Source organism: Azolla caroliniana, unplaced genomic scaffold, assembly GCF_043228905.1.
Source record: "Azolla caroliniana isolate FFs.n. ecotype wild unplaced genomic scaffold, voAzoCaro1.0.p SCAF_20, whole genome shotgun sequence".
NCBI classification, from domain to species: Eukaryota; Viridiplantae; Streptophyta; class Polypodiopsida; order Salviniales; family Salviniaceae; genus Azolla; species Azolla caroliniana.
In genome coordinates this window covers 10,070,724-10,090,823 of record NW_028230455.1, presented here as the reverse complement: position 1 = coordinate 10,090,823, position 20,100 = coordinate 10,070,724, and the positions used below count along the sequence as shown (strand labels likewise).

General features: G+C 37.4%; 2 protein-coding genes across 2 annotated transcripts; one reads left to right on the top strand and one right to left on the bottom strand.

Annotated features, from left to right (window-relative positions):
• Window positions 1-896: 896 nt before the first annotated feature.
• Window positions 897-4,838, top strand: LOC147850951 (small ribosomal subunit protein bS1c-like). Its single transcript, XM_087335657.1, has 7 exons — window positions 897-1,265; window positions 2,060-2,335; window positions 3,306-3,386; window positions 3,496-3,777; window positions 3,882-3,992; window positions 4,161-4,247; window positions 4,521-4,838. Exons 1-7 carry the CDS (start codon window positions 918-920, stop codon window positions 4,587-4,589), a joined length of 1,254 nt encoding a protein of 417 aa, XP_087191783.1. The 5' UTR covers window positions 897-917; the 3' UTR covers window positions 4,590-4,838.
• An 8,034-nt stretch (window positions 4,839-12,872) lies between these two features.
• LOC147850950 (putative boron transporter 2) lies at window positions 12,873-18,104 on the bottom strand. The gene is made up of 12 exons (XM_087335487.1): window positions 17,711-18,104; window positions 17,520-17,602; window positions 16,955-17,147; window positions 16,420-16,558; window positions 16,162-16,327; window positions 15,754-15,920; window positions 15,467-15,640; window positions 15,284-15,379; window positions 14,903-15,040; window positions 14,391-14,710; window positions 13,597-13,867; window positions 12,873-13,423 (listed from the first exon to the last, which is right to left on the bottom strand). Exons 1-12 carry the CDS (start codon window positions 17,818-17,820, stop codon window positions 13,226-13,228), a joined length of 2,055 nt encoding a protein of 684 aa, XP_087191613.1. The 5' UTR covers window positions 17,821-18,104; the 3' UTR covers window positions 12,873-13,225.
• Between the last annotated feature and the right edge of the window lie 1,996 nt (window positions 18,105-20,100).

The window sequence follows — 20,100 nt, the reverse complement described above, 5'->3', positions numbered from 1 at the left end:
GCCCCCATGAGCTTCATCAAGGTCCTCTTTCTTGTAAGAATAGGCAAAGGTCACAACTCGAATGAGATGTGTTGTGCGCACCCTCCATCAATGATATACTAATGGGTCATGTCTTGATCTTGCAACCCTTGTACTATTTAAATACAATCATAGTATGCAACCTCCCCTAACAATGGGCTCATTGGTACTTACAACTAACACTTGTCACGAAAACTCAAATGGTTGTTCGCACAAGACGCATACATGTCACTCATAATTGGCTTTATGAGGTCCTCCTCTCTCCAGTCCCACCCAACATGCGATGGGCACGACTTTAATGTCGCCACGAAACATTCTCTCTCAGCCTTAGGGTTATGGGTTCCCAACAAGCGACAAACCTCTCAATGCGCACAGAGACAACGAACACAGACATAGACACACCTAGACACAGACACAGACACACCTAGACACGAACATAGACACAAACACATCTGGAGCACCCGAAGGCTTCCTCGAGCTCTTTCTCTCACGTACATTCATTACCTATAGTCTTGATGTGCGACGACCGCGACTCATAAGAGCCACAACGGACAGACAGACGGGGGCAGTTGGGCAGAACATGCAACCGAGGCAAAAGGTTTTTTCCTTCTTCTTCTTTTCGTGGTGGGCACCGTCATGGGCCGAGAAGTATAGCAACAGAATGTGTGTACACACACACACAGACAGACACAAGACAAGAAGAAGACACACAAGGAAAGAAGGCCATGGCCCATTACATTACATTATGGAAGGAGGAGGAAAGCTTATCTGAAGAAGAAGTGTTGTGTGGAAGGTGATCGATCATTCATCATCATTCAATCATTCATTTTTCTTCTTCTTCTTCTTCATTCATCCCTTCATTCATTCAGTCTTCTTCTTCTTCTTCTTCTTCTTCTTCCATGGCTGCAGTAGCACAGTGCATATCAGGCTCCGTTTTAAAGGATCCTCTACCCAACCCTCACTTGGGGTTTGTTGGAGGATGTGGGTTAGGAGGAAAGAGATTGAACAGAGTATTCCCGTCTTCTTCTTCTTCTTCTTCTTCTTCTTCTTCTTCTTCTTCTTCCAATGGTAGTAGAGTGCAGTGTGCATTAGCTGTGGTTCCTAAGAAGAAAGACAACCTTCTTGCTGCTGCTGAGGAGAGATGGCTTCGTGCCATGGAGAACCCCCTCGAAGGTCTTAATTTCACACAGAATGATTTCTCTCAAGCCCTCTCGAAATTCGACTTCAATTTTGAGCTCGGTCAAACAGTGAGTCGGATTTCCTCTATTCTTCTTCTTTTTATTCAGTTTTTGCTTTCATAGTTTTTTAACTTGATATACAGGTAATTCATATGTTTTCTTTCCACATAATATGTCGATAGAGTTTTACTTGTGATATAGGTTGTTCATGAGGTTTATTTTATACATAATATGTTCAATGGATTTGTTTGGTGTATATAGCATATTTATAGGATTTGTTTGGTGTATATATACATAGTAACTTTATAGGCTTTTGTTGGGTATGTAGGTTGTTCATAGTGTATGTTGTTCACTGGGTCTATATATAACATGGTTGATAGAATTTTATTTGGTATATGCATAGGGTTTGTTTAATATACAGGTTGTTCGTAAGATTTGTCAAAATATAAAAAAGACAGTTTGCTTCGTATTTTGACCTCCATCATGTAACTATAAAAACCAAATATGTAGAAAAAGGGAGACTTGTAAAATACTGTTTGATGATATGGTTTCAGCAAAATTTACCGCTTTATTCAGTATGCTTGAGTATGGTAGGGATTCCATGGCATTAGAAGCAGGAAGATATTTTTTGCAATGCTCTTCTCTCTTGTATCTAATCATCTTTCTTATCTTCTACTTTAACTCTTTGAATAAAAAACTTACTCTAAACTAGGGTGCATTGTCATGCTACGATGATGTTACAATCTGTTAGTTTCTTCCAGCGTTATTTTCTTGCATCATCTCTTTGTGTTTTTTCAATAAAATATTTTTGGTTTTACAAATCTATACAAAATCAGCATAAATAAATGTTGTGTTTTTTCCAGGTGAAGGGGGTTGTGTTTCTAGCTGATAACAATGGGGCCTTGGTTGATATTGGTGCTAAAGCACCTGCCTTTTTGCCTACGAATGAGGCATCCATTCTTAAGCTAAAACATGTAGAAGAGATCGGCCTTAGACCAGGCGTTGAGGAGGATTTCTACATTTCTAGGAGTGATGATGAGAATGGTCGGATGATTTTGAGCTTGAGGAAACTTCAGTTTGACTTAGCATGGGAGCGGTGTAGACAGTTACAGGCTGAGGATGCAGTTGTAAAGGCACCTGTAAGTACAACCGATATACTCCCTGATATATTACGTTAGTAAAGTATATGAGACAAATAAATGTTTTGACAAGAAACATACAACAAGCATGGGCACAATGCAAACGATTTACCTGTAAGATATGTTATACCACACTTGTATGTGTCTTGTTGAGGATATCACTGCATTGTAGACTGAATTACTACATGAACAGATATAGAGAATTACAAAACTGAAGCCTGAACATTTGCTATTGAAAATTTTCATCTTGGTGAATTTTTTATTTGGAGGCAATTTGTTTTTCATTTCTTGTATATACAAATACACAGTCGATGTGGATATGCTGATGTACATACATTCTACGAAAACTTCATTTCAAGGATAAGCAATCTTCATCTTGAAGTATTTGACCCCAAGAAAATTTCTGTTCATCAAATGCTTTGGGTACAAATGGAAAAACAGGGTTCCATATGAAAGGTTGTGGAGGATCCACATCTACACTTAAGATGCATAAAGTGACAAAATTGTTTCATGGTTCTTTTCCATGTGTTTGTGAATTTCATAAATGAATTGGGTTGTGGGATCATTGTAAAAACCAGTTTGAAAAGTGCTCGGAAATTGATCATTGAATTCTAGTACCACCTTTCCGAGGGACTATTCTTGTTTGTAGAGATTAACCTCTGTATGGAGGAGTATAATTGTGTAAATTTTATCTCTATAATGCATTTCAGAATGGGAATTCCCAGTTTGTTGCTTTATAGAGTTCCAAATGTTTTGATCTCATACAGATGTGCATGTAGCATGCATATATGTACAATGCACATGACGCATACCACATACAATCTCTCAAAATTACTTCAAAGAAAAGAAGAAAATGAATTGTTTCATGAGTCTGTTTAATTGCCTCTTTCTTCTGATATTCATTAGGATCAGAAGTTTTTGTATTTTCTGGTTATTAGTTATTCGCTGACTCTACTTACATGGATTGCAGGTAGTTGCAGAGAACAGAGGTGGTGTTGTTGTGGATATTGAGGGTTTGAGGGGTTTTGTGCCCTTCTCCCATGTGACTTCAGTTGAGATATCTCTATTCAGAAGCTACTATTTATTGTTTAGGGATTTCTCTTGATAATAAGCTAATTCATGATCCTCTTTTTTCTTCAATTTTTCTTTTTTGAAAATAGAAAACGGCATTTGAGAATCTTCTTGACAAGATCATACCACTCAAATTTATGGAGGTCGATGAGGAGCAAGAACGTCTAGTGTTAAGCAACAAGAAGGCACGAGTGGAGAGTCAAACTTCACTTGGCATTGGCTCTGTAGTGGAAGGTGTGGTGCAAACTGTGAAACCTTATGGAGCATTCATAGACATTGGAGGGATAAGTGGTTTGCTTCACATTAGTCAGATCAGCCATGATAGGATCACAAATGTTGAAAATGTTCTACAACCAGGGGATAAACTCAAGGTGATTATTATGAGCGTTACATTTTTGGGTTGTGCAAAGGGGATGTAGTTTTCCAAGTGCATGAAGTTTCAGGGTCTGATACCATATGATTAAAAAATCAACAGGTTATGATTGTGAGTCAAGATCGTGAAAGAGGAAGAATAAGTCTCTCAACCAAGAAGCTTGAACCAACGCCTGGAGACATGCTCCGCAATCCTGCTCTTGTATATGAATCGGTGAGCTTTGTTAATGCATTTTCATCATTGCTCAGATTTGATGCTTTTGATTTACACACAAAATGGAACACACATAAGGTGTATATGCATAAGTTGTATACACGTGACTTATAACACAAAAAGGAACCTAAGATTTGGAGTGAGCTTAAATGGACTTGTGACTTCCAGGCTGAAGAGATGGCTCAGACATTCCGTCAAAGAATAGCGCAAGCTGAGGCTGCTGCTCGGGCAGAGGAACAGAGATTAAACCAAGAGGTGAGATATTAGTAAAATTTGACAATCGTTACAATTATAGTTTTCGGAACCAAGCTCAAAAACGATTCCGTGAATAAATAAAAAATTTGATTAAGGTATATATGATTTAAGACTGGGATGAGAAGTGTAAGCAGAAGTCCTTACGGAAGTAAAGAGAAAAATACTTGGTGGTATGTCACCTAAGAAGGCTAGAGTTTTTCATATTTCGACTTGCAAGGAATGTGTTGAAGCTCTATATCTGACTTAAATGACATTGTCTCCTTGGATATGCAGGGGGAGAGCAAATCTGATACTGGCTTTGATGGATTGGCATTGGCACTCGATGGTGTTACCCTTAGCTAGTGTAGAGTTAAATATCATAGAGCCATGGTTTTCATCATGTAGGTGATTGATTGATGCTTTTCTTTTTTTCCTCTCGTTATTTGGAGGGGGGGCACATATCATCATATCGATATCTCATATCACTGACATGCAAATCTAAATGTAATAGCTGTCTTAGCAAAATTTGTCGATGGAAAACCTCTTTAAAATGTTTTAAGAGGAAAAAGATAATTTTCTGTACATTCAATTCAAGAGTTCTTTTTCTATTTATTCTTTCCTTCCTTTTTGTTTCACTGATAATTTGTTTCTTCATTTTTAGTAATTTCGCAACACTGATTGATGTCCGGGAGTTGATGGACATTCCAGAAACTTTGATCTTTTGTGGTGGTTGTGTCTTGGGCAGTCAAAATTAGCAGGCCATTATTTTTGTTGAAATCATGAAAATTAGTTTGGTTTTGGGGGAGAGGATTGAATAGGTTATGTATGTGATGGTAGTTAAAATGTGGTAAAACTGTTACTCTGATTGATATAAGATTAAAGTTTAATATTCTCATCAAATTTCTGTATTCTGATTGATGCGACATCCTTGTCAGTTTGCTTATAGATCTCTGGTATTTCATGTCAAGGAGCAAATTGTAATCAAGGAGACCATTGAATAAAGTGGAACTAGAATTCATTTTCTGTGGACAAAAAAGTAGTGAGATGTTTGGACTAGATTTGCTTAGTTTCAAATCAGTTGTACCTCTGTTTCATACAAAGTGATATTCCCACATTTCTCTAGCCAATGAAGGTTTAGCAGATTTCAAAGGATGGGAAGTGTTCAAGTCTTTCTCCTTCGCCAATTTATAGGTTGCTCTAAAGTTAGTATGACAAGTTGAACCAATGATGAGCAAAAGACTGAGAGACTAAGGAGAACAATAGATTAACAGTGCCCATGAGTGAAGGAGATGTGATTAACAATAATAACCGTTGGTGTCTATACCATTGAATATTACCTTATGTTATACCATGGATGTTGAATAACAGATTTGAAGATGAGAGCTAAGCCTCACCAATAGAGTCCCAACATCTGAAGATGTCGTAATGGAGGGGTAGTTTGTCCCCATTACATAGCTCAACACTCCTACCCATTAAAATTAGCTAAATAATTGGTTTGTAAGATTATGCCTATAACAACTAAATGAGCATGTTATAAAATCAACATTATTCTTGGTAAGAAGAACACATTGGTTAAACCAAGTGTTGGTTATATTGCAACCTTTCCAATTATATGAATGCCCTAAAAATCATGGAGGAATTTTAATGCCATGCAAAATATGTGGGGTTCCATATTGTTTTGAGACCAACCTTGCTTGCTACACTACAATGCAAGGTGAACATTGATTAGCCATCAATTACCCTTGAAGGGGTTATTTTCTCGCACTATGAATCATTAGATTAACGGTTGAAAATGACGAGAAAGGAATCTTTGTTGGCATCTTAATCACAACAATGAGACATGATACACCATATGATTGATTACAAGGAAAATGTCAAGCAAAAAATAAATCATTGGTAGTATACACTACTAGAGAGACATCAAATGAACCTTATTATTTTAGGAAATGGGTCTGATAGGTCCACATGGAAGAAGAATGGTTTAGAATATCAAATGCATGCCACTCGCTTCATGATGCCCAAAAGATTCCTTTATGAATGGGGCTTTTCAATAACCTGGTAGGAGAGATACACATACTCATGTTTTAGACATGGCATTACATATGTTGCACCAAACTATAAAACCATCTTCTTCTTCAGACAAAAAAACCCACTCACCTATTATAAATCATGTAGCCCATTCTTTTATTTCCCATTTACACCATTGCTTCCATACTTGCTCACGTTCTCTTTGGTGTGAGACAACATTGAGGCACATGCAAGTAGACGCATCACACATATTTTCGTTCTAAACAAGTTTGTCAATTCAAGTATTGTACTTTATTGCAGTGCCCCCCTTCAATCACATTAGAGTTTGGTTTCCACAAATTGTGAACCCAACGTTATCTCTGTACACATTTTTCGCACAATCTAATGTTCTCTATATTGTGATTTTCATTAGTAAAATTCTTGAACATTGAGAGTCGCTACTCCACATAATACAAGAAAATGTTACACTTTTGGTCCCATAGATCTCTCTTTCTCTTGGTGAAACACATAATTATATTAATAAATGTGTGTGAAAAACACTACTTGTGGTGGAACAAATTTGCCAAATAAGCAAGTTGAACACTCCACCGAGGAAAGAATCTTTACTTGGTCCAATAAAGAAAATTGCCACATTAATACTCCCTTCAACTTTCATAGATATGCTTTGCCTCCATGGCTACTATCAAATATGAAAGCATTGTTCATATCCCAATTGTGCCACAATCCCTAATACCTCAGAAATAGGAAAATAATCTCTAACTCTGATTTTGAGTTTCTTATGTGAATTGTGCAAACACCCATTGTCTTGGCGTCAAATAACATCGTAATAAAACTTGCCAAATTTGAGAAATGTAATCCAAATTTGACAAGAAATCAAACATTGTATGAAACAATGAGTAATATCTTCCACTTGAACGGTGCAAAAGAAGCAATTCAAAATTGACAACAACCCTTTTCATTCCTTGATCTCAATCAAAATTGATTGATTTGGTCATGAGGAATAAGAACCATGTTCAAAAATGTTGTATGATGAGAAATTGCTTGTAGAGATTTCAATATCTTTCCGTGTACATTGTAGACTTAAGGAAGCTACCATACAACCTACAACCCCTTAGAGAAGCACCAACGTCACCACAGTATCAAGGAAACATTTTTTTGGAACCCAACATTTGATTTCAGAGTAAAAGCATGTGAATGGAAACACTATTATAGGTAATATGTAGCTAAAATTATCACAGTTAAGTAGTTTTTTTAGCTAATATTTAGTGAGAAAATCCTAAAGATACATATCATTTATTGTGGGGAGAGAAATATAACCATTTATGGTGCACATTTTAGTCAACCTTTATTTGAGATCATATTTTGATAATCCGTAAAAATGCCAAAATATGCAAATTACATGCAACGTTTTGCATAGCTAATTAGTTATGTCAAGGACAACTAATTGTTCCCATTCCCACGCTTTCACCCTTCTCATTTATTGCGTAAGTTCTCAAATGCATAGATGATAGGAAGTTTTCTTTCTTGTCCCCAAGCATTGAGCAAGACATTCATTCAATCTACGATTTGTCAGAACCACAGGTCAATGGTATTTAAAAGCTTTCTACCATCTCAAGTGATTCATTATTGTACACAATGTATGGTGTTACGTCTTCACAAGCATAAGCTTTGCTTTTCAACAATTGACACTCAACTTATTAACCTCTAAAGTTTATGCTAAAGGCACCACCCTATCTAGGAATAACAAAAGCACGATGGCCACATTCCCAAAATGGTAACCTCATCAATGTCATTGTGTTTTACAAACTCATCAACCATTTCTTCCGATTCATTGATGTTTTATGTAAACGCACAATGTCTCACCTTGACATGGATTTGAGGAATTCGCACGCATATATTCAACTTCGTACTTCGAGTTCTTCCACATTTAATCTAAATATGCTCAATGGGGCACCATATCGAAAGATTGGGGTTTAGGCAATTATGAAAAGAATAAAAATAACACACATTATCTTTTCTCCTGAGTCCTAACTTATGGGAAAATAGCTTCTTTTTGGAAAACACACACACACACACACACATTATCTTTCTCACTTCCTTCACACAATATTCCTTAACAAAACCATAACCATTTATATTTGTTCTAAAAGAAATACATTTAGTGATGTCTTAAAATAATGGGTTATACTCAATATACTCAATCATCCAAAAATAAAAATAAAAAAAGTACCCACTCCCCCTCACATCTTTTGCCATATATTATAATGTCATGAATAGCAGGGGAAAATCTCACTAATTATATGGTAAACCTATATGTAGTATGCCCTTAACATGGTTAGTGTCATTTTACTTCCATTACTCTTCCATTTATTTGTGGTGTAATTCCCCAATAACAATAACAATTATCATTGAAATGAGGAATATTGCCACAAGTTACTATGACTGCCTATTTACCGAAGATATTATGGCTATAGGGGAAGACATAAGAGAAGATATTATCCTCCAGAGCATACCTGAGAAAGTCACATCGGAAATGAATACATGGCTTGTGCGTCCCCTGTCAATCATCGAGATATGGGAGGCCCTCTCTGATTTGGATGCCGATAGTTGCCCCGAAATCGACGGCCTCACCCCGCACTTTTTCACATGCCTTTGGACACTATTAAAGAAGACCTCCTCCGGGCATATGAGGAGATCATCACCTCTGGAAGCATTCCGGAGGAATTTGGACAAGGGATGATACATCTCATTCCTAAAAGTGGTGGGAGTGGCAACGACATTAGCAAGTGACGGCCCATAACTCTTCTCAATATTGTCTATAAGTTGCTCGCAAAAATCGTGGCACGCCGTTTAACACCACTTCTCCCTCAACTCATTCATCCGCCCCAGACAGGGTTCGTTAGAAATCGGAGCATCCTAGACAACCTCTTCTCATTCTGTGAAGCAGTAGCCCTTGCCAAGCGTACCAACAACAATGTCGCGGTGGTGCTACTAGATTTTGAGAAAGCATATGACAGGGTATGCTGGAACTTTCTAGAAAGTGTGATGGGGAAACTCGGCTTTCAAGAGACATGGATCAAAGGCATTGCAGGACTTTATAGGAATGACAGTAGTTGCATTTCATTGGCAGGTGAAAGGGGCCCCTTTTTTCGAATATCTCGATCTGTACGACAAGGATGCCTACTAGCTCCATCCTTATTTCTATTATACGCCGAAGCACTCTCTTGCTTTCTCAACTCGCGGCATCTCAACCTACATGGTCTTCCCGTACCTCATTCTCACCAAAGCATCCTGGATATAGAATTTGCAAATGACACAACGATCTACCTGCAAGGGGACTTGGGAAACCTCCAAAAGCTAAAAAATGGGCTTGCTGTATTTTGCAAGAGATCCAATGCCATGATCAATTGGCACAAATCCTGCGCAATATGGCTTTCTCATGAAACACATCCGGCGTGGCACCCACATCCCGCTTTCAAATGGATCAATCAAGGAGTGAGCACCAAATATTTGGGTTTCCAAATTGGTTTCAACATACCGCCGGAGACTATAATTGCACCCGTTATCCATTCCATTTGACAAAAGTTGATACATTGGAGCTCAAAAAAACTGTCGCTAGCGGGTTGCATCATAGTGGCAAACTAGGTACTACTCGCAACAGCATGGTACAATCTATCATGGTGGACAATCTCCAAGGAAAGTATACATCAGATTCAACGACTGGTCCGCAAGTACATTTGGTCTGGTAAGGAAGACCATGTAGCTCGCGCCAAGGTGGTGTGGTCTATACTCACAACGCCTAAGTCGAGAGGGGGATTGCGTCTTATTGATCCCCTTTCACAATCAAAAGCCTTACTTGCCAAATTTGTGGTGCGTGGACTCCAACTAGAAAATGTCTGTTGGAAAATGCTACTACGGTTACGTTTCTCTTACTTTAGGCCACGAAAAGGGGTCAATTGGGCCCCCCAAACGGGATGGATTCTAAACATGGATCTCAAACCTAGTTTCTCCCGCCAATTGGAGGATAGATTCAGTGCATCCATGTGGAAGGCATGATGTGACATTAGGCAAGGGCTCAAGTGTGATCAACAGAGATTTGAACCTGCCTGGCTCAATCAACGTATCCTATGGAACCCATGTATCAAGGATGAATCTAATCAACTAGTGGGATCACGTAAGGGGTTGTCATGGGGATACATTGCAGAAGGTCCAGGAAAAAGTATAAAATGCTAGCGACGGTTTATGTCACTGCCACTACAAGATCAAGCCAACATACTCCATGGAATCATAGGCAGATGGACTATGAGATCGGAAATCATTAGCGCTCTACTGATTAGGGAAACTGCTACTCAAAAGATGACAATGGAGAAATGGATAGGCCACGAGGAGGGATCTCTGATCCCGAGAGGTAGGGGACCACCAGACAGGCTCGAAGGCTCTGAATTGCGAGACACTGAAACACCAACACAGAATAACACAATTCCAGTACTCGCATATACTGGTGATAAATGGATTGTAGATCCTGATCTGATCAAAGTACAACCCGATTGGTACATATGTACTCATGAAAACACATGGCTACGTAAGGTCAGTTAGGACCCTTTGCAATGGACATGGCGTGATCCTTACGTGGGGCAATGAAGCAAACTCATCCCTTTATTCCAATTCACAACTAGATTGGATCGCCACCTTCTAGCTGCTCAAACCGCCCGAGAGCCGATTGTTGCGAAGGTCTGGCACACATTTCAAGTTCCTCCCACAATAATCACCAAGTTTTGGCAGAAAATCTAGAAACAACAACACACAAGGCGAATTACCACGTTCCAATGGTTATTCATACATAAGTCCCTACCGGTGGGAGCATGGCAACGTGGGAACCTTAGCTCTCCTAATTGTGTAGAGTGCCCATATGCAGTAGAATCAATACGACACGCTCTGTGGGACTGCCCAACGTCCCATCGAATATGGCGGGGGATTGGCCGCTTGTTGCAATTATGCTAGGTGCAAGGCTCAATCAAGTGGGGAAATATATGTTGGCTATCATGGCAGACCGCAGTTGACAGATACGGGCATCAAGAGGAGGGGATGACTTTGGTGAGAAAAGCACAAGAGGTTTTTTTCTCCTCCAGTGACAATGTCCACTCAACTCCTCTTAATGACAAATCTCAAGTTGTGTTGGAATTGGTCAACCCAATAACTCTTTGGATTCTATGGAAACAACGGTGTAGACGAGTCTTCTCCAACCAAACCGTGCATCCAACAAGGTTACTGCAAGAGATATGGAGTGAAATTGTAGCTACTCTAAAGAGCCAATATGATGACCTCAAGGGCAGCTCCGATGGAGTTGAAAGACAACAAATAGCCTTCATCCAACAATGGTCGTCCTCTCCCTTTCTTGAGTTAGTGGGCATCCACATAAGATGGAACTATCGCGTCCCTACAAGGATTTGTACATAATCGTCTCATTTGTAAAATTTTATAACTAATGGAAGAAGTTTTTTTTTTGGAAAAAAAAAATAACAATTATCATTACCATATAGCCAACAATCTTTTATGCATATACTATGTTATAAGACTAGTTGCAAAACTTAATTTATAGTGCCCCATAACACATTATAAGGTTAATCTTAAGTCTAATCACTCATTAATTCCCATCTAGTCTAGCGATTATTCACTAATCCAATCCATCTCAGCATGAGATTGCTTGTTAATTAACTACTCCAATAACTCATTTACTAATAACTCCAATATATGATCGCTAATGAATCATCTATTGAAATTAATCCATCAATCCCTACTCAATCCCATGTTGGTTCCAACTAATCACTCCACTTCCTTCCCAATCACCTCATTTATTAGTACCAGTAATCAATGGATATCACTCATCATCATCAAAATTTGAATATAATTATCTCAACATCAATATGAACTTTCCTCATACATTCGAGACAAATCATGTGTGTGCTTTGTTAACATTCAATTTGTTTTTTTTAAGTGTTTCAACTTGGTGTTTCAAATTCCATGGGTTACAAGCCAATTATTCCAATCACTCTTTTGAAGGGTTTTTTCATTAGGCTTAACCAAGACTACCAATATTTACTACTATTGGAGTGGGTAATCATGATCTAAATAAACATTATCCACATCTTAAAATATAACGTAATTAGTTAAACATTCACCAATCACGATCAAATTGTAGAAATTACTAAATAAGAAATTCGGTTGTAGGTATTCAGATCGAAACGGCCTATAGGATTTAACTTCATTGTTGATCATCCTTTTGATGAGAAATACAGCCGATGATATAAAAACCATGGTGTAATTAGGTATAGCTCTTCAACAACCTGATTCAATGTGTAGAATTACTTATAATAGCTCATTTTGATAAAGATACCTTAGGATTCAACTTAATAATTGATCATTATTTTGTAAATAAGTAAAAAATATATACATAAAAAACATGGTGCCTTTACAAATAGAAGGATCAGCAATGCATCAATTTGTTCTGAGTGATGTTTATGCTAGTAACAACACTAACTAGAAATTCACTTTCTGTTTTCATACAACACAAACTGATATGTCTATATCAAAGTCATAATTTGGTTTTAAACATAGGCCTTCCGGGAGAGGAGAGACAAATCTCTGATTATGTCAAGCCATCCATAGGAATTTTAATAATGTTTCAACTTATACATTATGGACACTATCTCAAAAAAAATAACTTGCTGGATGTGCTCACCGATGCTCAATTTATTTTTAGTTCACACGATGGACACTAATTGTTCAATGGGCAGTTTTCAATTGTAAAATTGGTCAAGAACTACGACGATATTGTTGTTAGTTGTTTCTATCACCTATTCTCTCATTAATAGGAGCATATGTTAAATTAAGACAAAGGGCGCAGTCATCGGGGCAGTAGTTTGTTTATACCGCCTATTTTCCCATTTGTATGAGCAGTATATTAATTAAGACTAGGGGCACGGTCCTTGAACTGGTTGTGCCCCACATGAAACCTCATTCATATTTTCATTGTCGATCACATCAGAGGTATAGCTAAGACAATGACGAATTTCACCACGACCACTCGTCATCATCTCATCAAACACCTCACCCTCGTCATATTCATCATCCAACCAACATGCCCTTCCTAATCCGGTTTCATTGGCCTCCTATAAAAAGGAAAAAGAAAGAACCATCAAGTTAATTGATGCAAAATGCAAATTCTTTGTATGCAAATTACTCAACAATTTTAGTGAATATTTCTCTTCTGTACAGAATCAGAAATGAACAATGATATAGATAGCACATGTATGCATTGGAAATGAATTCATGATATACATACCCTCATTGCCATGTCATGATTCATTGGAGCAGCTTCTTCATACTCGGCCCGATCCAGTTCTTGTAAATGAGCAGCTTTGAAGAATCTCGGTAAGATGTATCGCCTCACCGGAACTAGAAGCATGATGAGCAGAGGAAATAGTACTCCAGCCAAAGGAATCCAAGTGATTCCGAAGCACGCGGATAGGTACACAAGCTGAAATAAAGTGAAAGTGCTGATTACCTTGAATGGAACAGCCTCGACGAATGAACCATGCGATTCTTCAAGAACCCTATACATAAGGAAGAATAGTCATAAGGCTGATTACGAATCATCGGTTTTCTAGCCGAAGTTTTATATAAGCATATATGTCAATGGAGGTTATTGTGTTCAAGTTAATCCATTATCTCTGACCTAAATTACTATTTAACATATCATTAATTTCCCTTTTTTTTTTAACAAATGCATAAACCATTCTCATTACAGAATGATCCTCAGCTCTATCTCTCATGAGTCCCTGCCATGCAGATGAGGAACATCTGGGAGCATGGCTGGAGGGTTAATGGATTTGTATAATTTGATTTAGATAGTTAATATTAGGTATTTGCATCCCTAGAGGAATGTTACTTGATACTTCCCTAAAGCATAATAGTTTGAATCCCATCTGCCTCTTTTCATTTTTTCCTTTTAAGCTGAAGTTTTTCTGCAAGCACTGAATACAATGTGCTCCACATGATGGGTATATGATTATAAATATGCTCATAACACATAACTCAAAATATACATTTAATTTGAAGCATAGATGGTATTCATACTTATATCGGCGACTGGGTGGGGTGAAAAGGAGGAGTATCCTTTCCCAGAATTGGCTTCCATGTAGACTATCTATAGCCATATAAGCAAAGTAACCCCACAAAACAGAGGTCGGGATCTTTTTCAATAGTGGCATTGCTCCGACACACCCTCCAACCATCAATGACTGCAACAAATTGCTTAGCCTTTGCTCTTTTACCTCCACAGGCAACAGGTCATCAACATCCTTCTCGGGATCGAAGATGCTAGCATCAACCGGAGTGTGAAGACACCCATTGCTTGCAGCCAGTTGTAATGTGCTTCTTTTTAGTTCTTTCAATGCCTGCACATTTCCAATTTATGAAGCGCAAAAAGAACACTTAGCTATAATATGTCCTTTTACTTCTTACATAATAATCTGATCGGTGTATATATCCAACTAGATCAACTAACCACCAAATATTGTACGAAATGCACCAAATCTTGATTCCAAATATATTAAAATGTAACTGCTGAATTTGAACATATTATTTACCCGGAAGGATGGGGTGTGCAAGTCCAATGGAGTCCCTGTCTGCTTAAAAGCTTCTTTCATGTTCTCATAAAGCTCAGCCAGAGTTACATTATGATCAATACTTCTTCTTGCTGCTTTGACAATCTTCTTACGAACGAGCTACAGATTTTATTTAACAAAGTTAGTACATAAGATCCTTTGATATATATTAAATTATGCATACGCATAGAGAAATTCATAGTTCTAATCTGTTTCTGAACTTGATGTGCATCACGTGTGCACATACCTAACCAGAATCACATGATGCATACGTTGCAGGATGGATACATATGTCTATTCATACATCTACAGAACTTAGAACATGTGTTTTAGGAAATTTTCATTGAGCATGTCTCTTTAGACCTGATGTTTTAGTGTTGCTAAGCTTTTTGTATGCATTGGAGACTGGGGAATAACACCATTTGAAGGAGGTATCCCAATTAATCCACATATCATTACCTGTCCAAAAAGAAAAGGGTCACTCTAATTTTGCATCAAATATGATAGTGATAATTGATTGGATCATGCTTGAGGCCAACATACTACCAGAAAGCCTAGAAGAAATAAATCATAGTGGAATGCTGATGGTTTTGTCAAGTTAAACTCCTTTTGTTGAGCCAGTTGAGATGCAATACTGTGATCAAAGTAGTAGAGAACAGCTATCATGGTAGCTGGGATGAAGGCACCAAAAATGTAAATTATCGGAACTTCCCCCATTTCCTAAAAAACCACAAGAGACCCTCTTTGAATTATTCCACAACTTAAATTCTAACATATTCCCCAAATGAAATGAGGAAAAAAAACGCATCAAAGATTTTGACATAAAGACTCACCTTAATAACAGTCCAGTTTCTTGAAGCACTATGTGACCATGGATTTGGGCTGAAAAGTCGCCTTGGAATGCCAGACGGTACATTCTTCGAGGATGAATATGATAATGCCGTCCACACGAGAACCATTAATGGTACTCCATAGTCAGCTATAATTCCTCTAAATTTACCTGATAACCATTTTAATAAAAAAAGTCAGCTTAATCTTCCTTTTCATGCAATTAGGGGCCTCAACTTTGAGTGATGCGCATATAGGTAACGTTCGCAAATAAGCAAGCATACTTTTACATTTTTTGATTGAAACAAGCATATTTAGGTGTTTTTTCTAGGTTCAATACAGATATCCATGTGAAGATATCTAGGTTCAATACATATATAATCTATATATATTTGTTTGAAATAACTCCTTACCTGTGCCATATCTCCACGATCGAGCTTTTCGGCTTTTCAACGCTGTCCAAAGCAATCCAAAAGAAAGCACCATACCAAACATGCCATTGGCAAAGAGCCATGCAGGCTTATACTCATCCAATGACTTATCAGCAAGCTTTGGGATTTGAAACTCTTCTATAATACCCTGAGACCTAGCTTATGGTAAGCCCAAATCATATTTTGAATGGCCAAATTGAAATGACTATAAATATCATATAGAAAGAAAGGAAGTGACACCTTGATAGCTTGTTGCATGAACAAAATAGCTATTAAAAATCCAAAAAGTTCTCCTGCCACTCTAGTAAACTGATTTATGATGGAACATGCACCAAGTATCGCCATTAAGAATAGTGATGCTGATGTCCAAATGCAAACCCTATATGTCAACAGTTCATATGCCTTTAGGGTTACATGATAATAACAGAGAAAAACTCAGCAGTACCCGATTTTTTCTTTATTAATCCAAACGTCCATGAGATTCATCATTTCCACAAAACCCCCTAGTTAACTAACCCCTGAAAAGAGAAGAAGGACATGAATTGATCAAAGAATTTCTCAAATAGAACATATAATTTCTCGAGACGGCATTGACCAACGAAATTGGGTGAAATAAAGAGAAACTGGGGGCATTTGGGAAATAAATAAGAAATTCAAAGTTATTGGTGAGTTTTTCCCTCGGAAAACAACAGCACGCCACAATTTTCAAATTAGATTACAAATTTGTGGCCCAAGTTAACGAATAAATGGAAAACAAAGTCCTGAGGTTTGTTACCATCCACACCAAGCTAGAAACAGTCTCGGCCCAATGTCACTCCTATCCTTTATAAAGCTGTACATGAATGTATACATAATGACTGTAGGCTCAGCAACACCAAGAACCAATAATGGCTGTCCTCCGATGATAGAATGTATGATCCCACACAATGAAGTAGAAACCAATGTGTGAACAGCAGTGATGAGTCCATCTGTCAAAGATATCAATGACACATGAATAACGTTGGCCATTTGAAGACACCATGGATTCAGATTTTATGGACTGCAAATTGCCCTAAACTCTGGAACATGGACATGGAGGGGTTTCCTTCTAAACGCTCATATTTATAAGCACAGTTAGGGGATATATGTATGTGTGCAAGCATCATACAGACATATATACGTATATTTGTATGATGCATACATGCTCACATACATAAATAAGTAGATATATGCTTGTATACATACATGTATACACATACACAATCAGGCATATACGTATGGGTTTATGTATAATACGTGTATACCGTACTTGTAGAAGTTTTAATGAGCAGACAGAGTAGACACAAGAAAAAAGGTCTTACTTGTGTCTCGATCGAGCTGTTCTCCGAATGAGATAACTGGAATGGCAGATGCAAAGAATATGTATGTTGTTGGAGCAAAGATTCTGCATTTGAAGACGACACATAAGACATAGCTATCGTACTTACAACCTTCTGGGTGTCAGAAAACCAGGCAAAAGGTAAAGAAAGAAACAGCATGCATCCATAATTACCTGAAACCAGAGGAAAATCCACTAGTCCAATCCGCCTTGTAGAATTTTAACCTTCCTTTTATGTCCTTCTTTATCCCATCGAAGGGAGCACGATGATCTTCTATATTCATGATATGAAGATACTTCTTTTTCTCATATACCTCTTCAATCTATTATAGACACTCTGTGCCTCTTATACACACTTCACAACGCTTCCAAACTTGTGGTTTTATCTAAGCTATTGCAGAGTCATTGGATGATTGATTATGGCATACATATATTGATCCTGCTTCTAACTAAATGCTTTGTTCGAATTGATGGTTTATATCTGTGCATATTATCATCAGTTCATGAGCCTTACATTATGTGATGATGGCTATCAGAGCCACTTACCTATACACAACAGAATGTTGAAACAGGGTAGGATGAAAGAGTGATAGAAATCTAGTTATAGGAGGAACAGAGGATGTTGATGTAGAGGCTTGAAACTAAAACAAACAAAAAAAACACTTCAATGTTAACTAGATTACTTAAGAAGAAGAAGAAGATGATGATGACAATGATGATGATGATGATGGCTGGTGACAGATTGATTTGAACATGGAAAAGCTCTGCAAATCTCAGTGCAGCCCATTGTTCATATTCAGAACTGACTAAATAGAGACATACATGCCCACTAACTATGCACACATGAAAATGTACACTTACACATACATACATACATATATGTATCTATACACTCACATACATATGCATAATGATGTACTGAATCCGTACACTGCACGTGTGTGTGTGTGTGTATGCTATATACATGGACAGCTTTACCATTGCTACACATACACACATGTAGGTTATGCAAATGTATGTATGTATGTATGTATGCATGTGTGTGTATGTTATGTGTATGCAAAGTATACTGCATTGAATCAGAAGACTGTTACTACTGCTGTATGGTATGTGTATGCATGTATGTATGTATGTGTACTTTATATGTATGCAAAGTATACTGCATTGAATCAGAGGACTGTTACAACTTACTACTACTGTATGTATGTATGTATGTATGTATGTAATGTATCTATCATATGTATGTGTCTGTTATGTTGTATGTAAAGTATACTTACTGCATTGAATCAGAGGAGGACTGTTACTACTACTGCATTAAAAGTTGTCAAAAAAAGCTTTCAAACTATAAAATTGGTGGGCTTTAAGAAAATTTGCATGGAGCCACCACATCCACATCCCACTCAGATTTTTTTATTGCTATTGTTTTATTGAAAGAAAAAATGAGTAACATAATAATAATAAGTATTTAATGTCTAGCCACATACCACCATCTACAAATAATTGGTAGCTAATTAACTAATTAGCAAAAAATTTAAAAAACAGCAGCATATTTTCGTATATGTGATTAAAAAATGTATGAGGCATGAATATTCCTAGTTATCTTTTGAGGGGGATCTAGGTTAGATATTGTATATGGATTAGACACACAGTTTGTTGTCTTTTCATGAATCTCTGTTTTTTCTTCTTCTTTTTTACATACCAAGTTTGGTCTTCTTTTTACATGCCAAGTCCAAAACTGCCCAAAAAGTTTGTTATGGATTGATCAGATTTTATCTCCTACTTCTTCTTTTCGAAACTTCGCCATGGGTCATCAAATTTGGTCGTGGAAAAATGGCTACAATTCGTTGGCGAGTTTTACACATCCCTTGTGAGGGCCATGAACATGGCTACAATTTCATCTCATCTCTAATTCATTCAATCCTGAAACATTTACGATTAAAGTGACATGACATGTTACCGCTCGAGATTGAATGAATATTGTGACGATGTTGAGAGGTTTGGTTGCCATTAGATAACTTGATTAATAGTTTTTATCTTAAAGCCTAGAACATTTGTTTGATATTGTAGTACGTACATGTTAGGCATGTATACCAATTCCCATCTTCTTTCCCTTGCCAATGCACTTCATTTTTGTGCCTCCCCACTTTTGCACCACAATCCACGAGCCCATTAGCTTCGATTTTATGATATTAAATTGAATTCCTCACATCACTAATAAAATGTCTATTTTATTTATAGATATTTGTTGCAAGAATAAAAGTAGTGACATGCCTCTATGTCATTGTAATCATGTGATTTATTGGTCGTGTTTTCATTGCATTTGATAACCTGTCAACTTCAAACTCTTACACTCGGCCATGGAATGCATTTTTAGATGTATTCAATTATTCGCATTCACTACCACAAAAGAAAGGTCAGATGTTACAAGACATGGTAGCTTCACACCACATGCTTTTCAACCAAATGCAATGACAGATTATACAAATCAACAGTTCCTCTGTACGCGATGGATTGATAACAATAGATGTTTTGATTTTTTATATTCGATACGACATTATTGAGTT

Coding starts and splice junctions, on each gene's coding strand:
- LOC147850951 (XM_087335657.1), top strand. CDS start 918: ATGGCTGCAGTAGCACAGTGCATATCAGGCTCCGTTTTAAAGGATCCT. Junction 1,266..2,059: donor ATTTTGAGCTCGGTCAAACA/GTGAGTCGGATT, acceptor TGTTTTTTCCAG/GTGAAGGGGGTTGTGTTTCT. Junction 3,387..3,495: donor CCTTCTCCCATGTGACTTCA/GTTGAGATATCT, acceptor TTTTGAAAATAG/AAAACGGCATTTGAGAATCT.
- LOC147850950 (XM_087335487.1), bottom strand. CDS start 17,820: ATGAATATAGAAGATCATCGTGCTCCCTTCGATGGGATAAAGAAGGAC. Junction 16,559..16,954: donor TTTCTAGCTTGGTGTGGATG/GTAACAAACCTC, acceptor GTTGACATATAG/GGTTTGCATTTGGACATCAG. Junction 16,328..16,419: donor TCATGCAACAAGCTATCAAG/GTGTCACTTCCT, acceptor GCTAGGTCTCAG/GGTATTATAGAAGAGTTTCA.